Genomic DNA, 10127 nt, shown 5'->3' with positions numbered 1-10127 from the left:
CTGCCACCGAGCAATCTCCGCCATGCCAGCAGAGTGCCACAGCTTTCTAGCCTCAGGTGGCGAGTATTTGAGGCTCTGCTCGATCTGAACACGCTCGTGCGGCCTGACGACGGCACCCAAAGCGGCTGTTTCGCGAACCGGATAGTAAAAGGCCTGATGTCGACGACCTTGATCGTCAAAGATGTACTCGCCATCAGCACGCCAGTCGTCTAGCTTGAATGCCTCCTCGCCAAGTATTTCGTTTGCATTGGCCAGGCCATTCATGAGGAATCTGCGTTGAGCGTCAGAAGACTCTTCGACCATGGAAAGAAAAGGTTCGTGATTATTTGGTTACGAAGGTAGGAAAGCTTACTGGTGTGTGACGCCCTCCTTGTCTGTGATGGAGAAGGTCAGTTTCTATGCGCTAGGTCGATCGAGTCACAAAAATAGTAGCTAGGCATCTCACCATTATAACCATGGCTAATAGGGTTGTCAGTATGTCATTCGAACCTTCTAAGGAGCGGGAACCGACGCACTAGACCTTGGCCGCATCTTCACATCCGTCCAAACCAATGAGCATGGTGTCTGACGGTTGGAGAATGTCGCCGAAACTCCTGAGGAAATCGGCAGCATCGGCTTGATCAAAGTTTCCTGGCACATAGGGTCAACATTCAGGCTACAGGTTCGAATGGATGCAAGGTAACAAACCGATGCTTGAGCCCAAGCTGAGGATGCACTTGGACCTCGAGGCGAGTGAGGGTGACTTGAGCCACTCACGGCCATCGTCATAAGTACCCCACAATCCGTGGCATTTTACGTGTTGAAACGCTGGCACCTGGCCTAGTGTTCGCTCCAGTTCTTCTCGAGACAGATCGAGCGCATAATAGTCAATGTTCTTGCCGGCATTTTCGAATGCCTGCAACAGTAGGCAGACCTTACGCAGGTTACTTCAACCCGAATGTCAGGAACAATGGCCGCCTTTGCGGGAAGTGGGAGGGGGCGGGGGGGGGGAACGAACCCACTGCCCAGCTCTATGACCATAGCATCAGAGGGTATCATCTCAGCAATCTGCTTAGAGTACTGTGTGAGAGCTTCGATCTCATTATTGGTTAGGTAGTATTCCTCCAGATACGTGATCTCTACAGAGTTAGTGTCCATATGACCACAAAAGTCCTGTGGAACTGATGGCCTACATCCTCGAACAGCTGCAGACCCTTCTCGTTGTAGAGGAGCAACGTCGGCAGCTTCCTGGGGCCGTCTTTGGGGTTCCACATGGACAGAATGTCGTCCTTCAGATTGACTTCGACGGCAGCTCGCCGCACATCGATAATGTCAAGTTGGGACGCTACCTTCTGGGCTGCCTTGCAGCCAAGGGCTTGGTCATGCTCGAGCGATGTTGTGGCCGGCATGGTGGCACGAAGAAGGGCTCAGAAGGGGCGACAAGAAGACGAGAGATGAAGCAAACTTGACTGCCAGACAAATAAGGAACCGTGAAGACTAGCCGTCTTGACGATCGGAGGATGGAACAACGGCACACGGGAGGGAAGGGGAGGTGGCGGCTGGGTCTTATATCGAACACTTGTAGAGCTAGTATTCCTGACCCGGTTGCCAGGGTTGAGAACGAACCTTCGCTTGTACGTACCTCCACCTACAACTAATAATGAACAGGGTGCACCTTCTATATCCCACAGTGGGAAAAGTCACGACGCGATGTATAGATACATCGATGCCAATATGGAATGGTACCAGCACCTAGGCTGGGACGGACTGGAAGCCTGAGCTAGGCGAAGGGCTGACCCAGTTACGTAGGTACGAGGTCATGAGCGGCGTGGAGACATCGGACGCCTCGGTATCTGCTTTGTCGCATGGCCCGCTTGCTCAGCTAAACACCATTCATGGACCGTGGCACAGCGTGCAGGGGGAATGGTCGCGGCAGTGGCTCTGCGCTGCGCAAAACTCGCGCGTCCGTCCTTGTTCTCGTGCCATGCATACCTTTCTTTGCCTTGGGATCCGCACCAAGGGGAAAGGGAGTACGTTGCTGCGTGGGAGGCCTAAAGACGATGGCTAATCAGGATGCGGTTCAGAATCAGATGGTCGACCCCCCCCCCCCCGCGCCCCACCTGCACAGTGGAAGCTACGACGAGCTGCATGCTGATGGACGATGAACTCCGAATACAGAGGACACATTGGCCATCTTGGAAGGCCAGTACGCGAAAGATGTGGGTGGAACGCGGGTCATGAAGGGGGATTAATAACGGTACTAGTCCCCGTGGACCTCACACACGCGTCGATGCACCATGCCCGTTTCGAGGGAGACAGAAGGGCGTGGAGGTATAGGTACTGTAGCCGGTCGTGGAGCTGGAGCTGGACATTAGGGGGAATTGCAGATCCCTGTCTGAGTAGCAGCCGTAGGTAGGTAGGTAGGTAGGTAAGTAGGTAACGTGAACTCGACCCATTGACGAGCCTCTCAGCATCATGGCAGGGGGAAGTCCGACAGAGCGTCCTCTGCGCTGAACTGTCAATCCTGAGGGTGAGTAAGCTCGGCAGGACCGTCGACTCGGTGATGCCGCCAGCTCGAATGGTGATTTGCCCGAAGCTTGGTGATCAATACTGTTGCAGAGCTCGCAATTCTCGAAGGGCCTGTGTTGTGCGATCAGTGCTAAGGCCGTTTTTGGATCCATAGCTATCATCACTCGTTCGTTGTTCCCTCGTTGCTCGTCTCTGGTGAGAACCCATGCTGCGATGAGACCGAGATGCGGGCCTCGCGATCGTGCATGCAACCAAGAAACCATGACCAATTTGTCCCTGATTGTAGTGGTCATGACAGCGGGTATGAGGCCTTCGTAACGTCACGCCTCCACTGCCTAACGCCTCCGATACCCGTAAACTGCGGGGTAACTGCGCTTGCCCCTCACCTACTCAACCAGCGTCTCGAGCACTCAACCGCCCTGAATCTGTGCGCCCGCCATCCTCCTAGCTGCACCTCGCGGGGCTTGCTCCGTACTGGACTGTCCCTGTTGGCTGAGCTGCTGCTGCTGTTCCTCGCATCACTCGGAGCATAGCATGTCTGACCAGCCCCTAAAGCCCGATGCGACCAAACAGACGACAAGGTGCAGGAATCTGATCCCAAGGCCGACGCACGTGGGGGGCACTTGACCGTGGACACAAACGCTGCTTGGCAGCCATATTCCTTGCATACATATCCCTTCATGCTCATGCGTCTTCTTCCGTAAGAGGGAACAGTAGTCTGGATACCTCCTGTGACGGGGCCTCCCATCCGCCAGGGGAGAGCTCATTGAATCCTCCCACGAAAACGCTCTGGTCCAAGTAACCGAACCCGAAGGGCTTCCCCTCAATGTCTGCGACGAGCTCGGCATCGAGCCTTGTATAGTGATCCGTCGCTGTCAAGTCATACATGGACGGGCTGCCAAAGTGCGAATGGTCCGGCACGCTGGATTGCGGATTGTCGTTTGAACCATTCCCACGCCTTGACGCAACGCCATAGTCGTGGTGTGTATGGCTTAACCGACCCGTGCTTGCTAACTCGGCTCGAAGTGATCTTTGCATGCCAGCAGGTGTTGCACCAGCCGCCGCCAAATCCAGCTCCAGGCCTCGCGAGTGTTCTTTGCCAGGTGGAACGTGGTCCGATAGCGGCGTTTGTGCCTGATCTGTCTTGTCATTATCTCGGCAGCGGTCATCTCCAATGATGGAACCATTGTTGGTAAGATAGTCCTTTCTCTTATGCCATTCCTCAACGCCGCCCCCATTGCCACCCATTCGAACACTACGTGTTCTCGGGCCTGTTTCTCGTGCACCTAGAGCCCGGTCCAAGTCGTGGTTTCGATTATGATCGTCGATAATTCTAGCGTAGAACTCATCAGCTTCCTTGAACCTCAAGGCATACTCGGCGGCAAGATTTGAATGCCGAGCTAGTCGGTGAAGAGAGTCCAAGGCTGCTTTGGTGCTTTCGCCTAGTTCGTTGGTACCAGCGACTGCATAGCCGTCTCTCTGACCGACTTCGATACCGACCATGGACCTGTTTACATCCATTTGGGGGAAATGACGAGCATACAGCCCGACATAAGCAGCATGCCAGATGGCAAACACCACAAGTGATGAGTGTGGCAATCTTTCGCCGCATATTTCTATCAGATCACAGATCTCAGCTGCAGCATGGAAGAGCTCGTTGGCACTGCTGGCCCAGAAACCTGGCGGAGTGATGTCTGGAGCAAAAGTGGGCTCGTCCAACGGCCCGTTGGGTCTTCCGCACCTGACGGGAATGAATGGGATATATTCGCGATGAAGCATGATCTTTGAGAGACACATAAGCATGTGCAGCGAAACAAATGCACTGGAGCCTTGCCGACTGTCATGTTTGAAATAATTTTGCCGAGAGAGTGTGAACCCGAGAGAGCTGTCAGTCATTTGCAACTCTGTGTTGAAGTCAACGAGCTTCCGCGAGAGTCTTGAAAATTTCGCTTGCGCTTCCCATGGAGCAACGTCTTGTTCCTCGAAGAAGCGGCCGCCGGCGTTGCTGTAGTGCGAAATCTCTCCCCATATGTCAATGAGCTGTACAAAACTGCTGAGTATGTTGGGGCTGTCTGGGCGGTTGGCTACAACGGAGACAAGCGAGCCCCGGAGAAAGCCGGTATAGACTTGTCGAGTCAAATCGAAATCTTCCTCGGAACAGGGCAGCTGAATACGCAGGTCTTCCGAGCGTATGCAAGAAGTTCTATCTTTTCCGCACGATAGTATACGATCGAGTATGAAGCAGCTGAACATTGTTCGCCGCCTCACTTCTCCATCAATAAGTATCTTCTCGGCCAACGGGGAAGATGATGAGGACTGAGCCACGTCTCCAACCCCAAGTTTGAGCGCTTGCGCCATGCGTATGGCCATGCCAACGTACATCCAAGACCCTAAGCCCTGATGGTCTCGTGATATCCACTGGTATAGACCCAGCATCAAGAATGCCTGAACGCGCTCCACGGTTGCTCTTGTCATGGCCAGTCTGCAAGATCCCAAGGCTTTGTCGAGAATGTCGGCGAAGAATTCTGAGGCAGCGGCAGCTGCTGGTCTGGATTGCCCTCCACGCGGTCTTGCCTCGGGCTGAGTGTCATGCGGCAAGAGGTCTGGAGCTACACAATATCGGGCCTGGTCGTCGGTGGTTGCACTAGTATGCTTGTCGTGGGAGAGACGATGAACATACTTAACAAGTTCGTCGTGGTATCTCGCTGTCAGGGCGAGAATTCCGAGCAGTACCAGATTCAGCTCTGACGAACCCGTGGCTGGATCTCTCCGACACTGGTAGATCTTGTCCTTTAGTGTGGGAATGTGTAGGAAAGGTAGCTCTGTTGCGAAATGGAGCTTATAGGTGGCCAGTATCTGATCCCATACATGCCTGTCAAGAAAAGGCGCCGAGAGAATATCCTCGGCGTTCTGCTGACCATCGCTTTGAGCATTGGCCGGGGTTATTCTGGGACGTTTTCTTCCTCGACCCGACTCCCGATATTGGCGTATACTTGACGGCGCATCTGTCCGTTTTGGTGGCACTACAGATGGGTCTGGCCATTGGCAGCGCTGACCTGCTTTGATGCAATTCCTACAGGCAGCATCAAGCTGGCCTGTATTGTCGCACTTGATCTTGGACCTCCTGCAGCGTAAGCAAGCTGTACTGGACCGCACACGCGAAGGTCCTTCTGCGTCCGTTCTTGCCATTCGATTCGACTTAGTCGGCCTGCAGCGTGGTCACTTGAATAATTCGGATACTCATGGATCATGGCGCATAAAGGGAGCTCGGCACCTCAATATATCAGACATTGGTGCTGGGAGCAATATTGGCTTTCAATGGGAGAAATCATCAGGTCACCATGTTCAATAGCAAGCCACATCGGTTCGCTCAGGTAAGCAGTGGGGTGTTGGTCCTCCATGCGGAAAGGGCGATGGACCAGGATATATTTTTTTAACAATAGTGGTCCAGCACGGTTAATGAGGGTCTACATATTCCTGGCCATCGTACCAAATGGCAAGAGTTCCTTCACGTGCAGCCAAACGTTTCACGCAGTCTTGGAGATCTCATTGTCGGCGATCAGTCCAGGGCCAGACAAGCTTCGAGCTCAACTGGGGCGGTCAGTGGCTGTGCTGTCACCAACGACATGGATCCAAGAATGGCAGCACCAATGACGTCGCATCTGGAGATTCAGAGAGGCCTCTCGCGCCCATGCTTAAGCGCCTCCGACATGGCACCGTTTCAATGACCAACCCCGTCACAGTTCCAGCGCCCTGCTGTGACGAAGGAGGGGCGGAGGAGACGATCTGATATTTCCTACTCACAGCTACGAATCTGCAAATTCAGGGCCAAGTTTTCATTCAGGCATCTGTCAGGAACGAATCCCAACTCCGAACCATCAACTTTCATCCTTCATCGCAGTCCTGCACTTCCCCCACGCTGCTCCGCCCCTCAATCCAGCAGTCAACCCAGCGCTCAATACTGCAAGACAATCGAAATCCTGCACCTCGTCAACTACCTACCTTTGTTGGCTTGGCGCATCCTCCATACGCGGACTTGAACATGTCTTCGGGACACAATGTATGACATGCCTGTTACCCTGCGGCTTACAGCCGATGTCGCCCATCATATCGATCGATCTGCTCACGGATTTGCTTGCAGGACCCTAAGCTTCTGTACGCCATCAATGGCGTCCAGGCTTACCACATTTCCAATGGCGTGGAAGAGTCTCTGACGCCCGCTGGCCCTCAGACCCTCTCCCTCTTAATGGTGCCGACTTCGTCACCGTTCGCAGACGCCTCCGGCACCACTGGCACAAACACTCCACCCGAAGACTTCTACTTGCACCTACACCTCCCACCCGAGCTCGATCTTCCTCTGCCAGCCACTACCCAGATCTATCACCAACCTCCCAGAAGCTACCTCATTCCCCGTTGGGACTTGGGCCCCGACAGCGGTGCCTTTACCCGCCTTGAGTTTCCGGACACGGGCAGCCGTCAAGGTCTTCAGGAGGATGTCGACACTTTTGAGACCATCCTGGCCCAATGTACCGCCTTTCTCGAACGCTCTCCGCCTCCGAAGAAGGCAGCCAAGGCTGATATTCCTCCTGTCTCCACAACCAGGGCTGCAGAGAAGGATCTATCGGGGGCTTCTGGATCCGAGCCACTGCCTGCATACAACCCCGCGGACTATGAACCAGGCCAGGCTTACGCGCAAGGTAGCCACAGCCTGCATCCGGGTGGCAGGATTGTTTTGGTCGACGAGGAAGATGGTAGTGTCATTGGCGAGTTGACCGAGGGATATCAAGTCGATGACAGCGGTATCAAGCACGGATCCAAAGGTACGTGGTCGAGCCCCTCGTTGTTAAGCTTGAGGTAAAGACACTTGACTGATTACAAGAATGGCGCAGATCCTGTCGAAATCACACTTCCCTCTGATAGCACCCAGGCTGTCAAGGTACAGCCAGCATCCCAGGAGTACGTCGAGATGGTGATGCATCCTTCGTACAAGAGGTCATTCCTCGTGAACAACGCTTCGAAGGCATCCAGACTGATCGTTACATCATCCGATCTCATCGCCAAGGGCTTGCAGAGCGGCGCCGACACCTTTTCGCAGAAGACCAAGCCTGTGTCAAAACCTGTCACGTTCACGCCCGCAGCACACGACCGAATTCGTAGAATCAACACCTTCTCGTCAAAGGCTGCCGGTCTGTCGGCAACGACGGTCACTCACATTGGAAGGTACGCGCAGAACTTCGGTGCTTCCCTTAGTAGGAAGAAGGACGGAAGCGGTAGAGGCTATGACAAGGACGGCAACGTAGTCGAGTCTTACAAACCTGGGCTGCTGAACAAGAGTCTTATGGCCTTCAACACCGTGGCCGATGGTATCGAGCAAGCCGGCAAGAACCTTCTGGGTGGTACTGCCTCGAGTGTTTCACAGGTGGTCGAGCACCGGTGGGGCTCTGAGGCCGGTCAGGCCTCGCGGAACATTGGTGGTGGCTTCAAGAATGTTGGCCTTGTCTACATTGATGTCACGGGCGTCTCCCGGCGAGCCATTCTGAAGAGTGTGGCGAAGGGCATGGTAGTCGGCAAGGTGGGCAACGGGGGTGGTCAGATCATTGTGGGCGGCGGCGATGGTGGCACTGTCTCCCCAGGCACACTGGAGAGGAACAACAGCAACACGAACATCAGCGGGGCCGCGAGCATTCACACTGCTTATGAAGGTGGCAGCAGCAAGGGTAAGAAGCCCATCTGAAGGGGGGCGGCGGAGCCTTGATGGTTACGGCGTTGATAGATGCCCATGCCTGTGTTTTTGCTTTCCTGCGGCCAGTAGACCTACGATTGCAAACAGCAATGAATACAAATGACCGGTATCTTAAACTCTTTTCAACCATGATCAGAAAATGGTTGTCAGGCATGTGGTGCTTTCGCTGGTGCATTGAAGATGGCAGGCGGGGCGAGTGGGGCGCGTCTACCTGCGATAACTGATTTCAACCCGCCATCGTGCTTATCGGGCAGCAACGTCAGAGTCGCGTCTTGTCGCGATGGTGGTCAACAGGTCACTTCACCTTCACCACTACGGTAGACAAGTCCATCGAGCCACACGTGGCATGTGTCTGTTGTAGAGTTTCGCTGCAGCTAGCACTTCCACGCCTCTCGCTTGTCGTTTAAAGCGTAGGACAGAGCATCTCCGAACGAGACCACCCCCACCAGGATTTTGGCTGGGGGTACCATCTGGCAGCTACACGACAAACGATCGTGCTCAATGTGCCGCTTCGAGATCTTTGGCAGTATCATTCTTCTCATACACGATCTAGCTACTTCGAGTCGGTCCAAGAGGCCAGCTGAAACGACGCTGCCGCCGCGTGCCTCGTATGTCACTCTGCTCCGTACCTCCTTCGCCCCAACAATGACCTGATTGCAATCGTAGTGCGCCGGTCCAATTATGCTGCACGAAATCCTCCTGTCCTTGTCCGGGCACCCTTCACCACTCCTGCGAACCGATGGCGTTCAACCCACCGCTTTTGCCGCCATCTCGCCCCCCGAACGCGAACTTCTCGCCACCGCCGCACACCTCAGCGACTTGAACATCAAGCTCCTGGGCCACTCGGCCCAGATTTCGGCAGAACATCCCTCGACTATATGCCGGGCCGTTGCAACGGCAATTGAGTCGATTCATCTGGCTGCTTTTCAGCGCAAAGTCCTGGAGGTGGAAGAGACGGTCTTGCGGCATGATTCAAGTCTAGTGGGCGCCTACAATATTGTACCCTTGACCGCTGTTATTGGGGAGTTCTCAGGATGGACCAGGCGTCTGGAGTGGTTGAGAGAGGTAGTCCAGTTTATTCTGGGCAGGCACAAAGGTGGAAAGTGCTGCGGCGCTCAGTTGATTGATCGACTGCGCACTGAGCTGCAGAGCGGATACATGGACATTGAGCAGACCGCTCTGACTTTGGTCAAGGTTGCCGAGACGGCGTGGCTGAAGCAGGTGTCTGCCTGGATTCTTTACGGCCGATTGCCGAGTCACGGCGAGGGCGACTTCTTCGTCCGGCTGGCGGAAGATGGCGATCATGACTTTGTTATCACACCAACACTGCTTCCCAAGTTTGTCACGCCTACGACAGCAGCCTCCATGTTATTCATCGGCAAATCACTGAACCATGTCCGCGTAAAGAGCAGTGTCGATTCGGGCCTCATGGGGCTTGACCACCTCTCATCACAACTCCGGGAGCTCTCGGGCCTGGCCTATCCGCTCAACACAGCGAGCTTCTCAAGAGCCATCACCGCTCTCCGCGTGAGCCTATCCAGGACCACGCTTCAAAAGCTCTTGCCTCTGAGCAGAGTTGTCGAGATCCTCCGCCTGCTGCGCGAATTCTTCCTTCTCGGTCGGGGTGAGTTTGCCATGGGCTCTTACACAACAAGCAGATGAGAAGCTTCGGAGCCGATGGAAACGAGCGGATAATCTCGCGTACGACAAACGAGAGGCTTTGGTACCCTCGCTTTGAAAGAGGCCGAAGTGACAGCGGTGCTGGCCAAGACGTGGGCGGCGATGGGGTTGATGCAAGGGCAGCACGCTGACCAAGACGAAGGCCTCGAACTGGGGCGTGACTTGTTGCGCTTTCATTTCACCAAGTCCAGTCCCG

The 10127-nt window shown here is 54.7% G+C and overlaps 4 protein-coding genes across 4 annotated transcripts in view; 2 read left to right on the top strand and 2 right to left on the bottom strand.

The window, feature by feature from the left end:
• Positions 1-514: 514 nt before the first annotated feature.
• VDBG_08262 (DUF323 domain-containing protein) lies at positions 515-1388 on the bottom strand (the record flags this gene model as incomplete). Its single annotated transcript, XM_003001171.1, has 4 exons — positions 515-630; positions 688-926; positions 998-1116; positions 1173-1388. The coding sequence occupies 4 exons, from the start codon at positions 1386-1388 to the stop codon at positions 515-517; spliced, it is 690 nt and encodes a 229-aa protein (XP_003001217.1).
• A 1804-nt stretch (positions 1389-3192) lies between these two features.
• VDBG_08261 (conserved hypothetical protein) lies at positions 3193-5697 on the bottom strand (the record flags this gene model as incomplete). Its single annotated transcript, XM_003001170.1, has 1 exon — positions 3193-5697. One exon carries the CDS (start codon positions 5695-5697, stop codon positions 3193-3195), a length of 2505 nt encoding a protein of 834 aa, XP_003001216.1.
• Positions 5698-6358: 661 nt separating this feature from the next.
• VDBG_08260 (conserved hypothetical protein) lies at positions 6359-8242 on the top strand (the record flags this gene model as incomplete). Its single annotated transcript, XM_003001169.1, has 3 exons — positions 6359-6568; positions 6650-7328; positions 7398-8242. The coding sequence occupies 3 exons, from the start codon at positions 6551-6553 to the stop codon at positions 8240-8242; spliced, it is 1542 nt and encodes a 513-aa protein (XP_003001215.1).
• Positions 8243-8932: 690 nt separating this feature from the next.
• Positions 8933-10127, top strand: part of VDBG_08259 (Spc97/Spc98 family protein) — a gene marked incomplete at both ends in the record, with an annotated part of 2402 nt that continues 1207 nt past the window's right edge. Inside the window, one exon of the mRNA XM_003001168.1 lies at positions 8933-9875. Within this exon, the coding sequence (XP_003001214.1) occupies positions 8933-9875 (943 nt within the window). The remainder of the gene's footprint in view (positions 9876-10127) is intronic.

The sequence above is a fragment of the Verticillium alfalfae genome, genomic scaffold (assembly GCF_000150825.1).
Source record: "Verticillium alfalfae VaMs.102 supercont1.12 genomic scaffold, whole genome shotgun sequence".
Taxonomy (NCBI): domain Eukaryota; kingdom Fungi; phylum Ascomycota; class Sordariomycetes; order Glomerellales; family Plectosphaerellaceae; genus Verticillium; species Verticillium alfalfae.
This window is presented reverse-complemented; position numbering and strand designations above follow the sequence as displayed.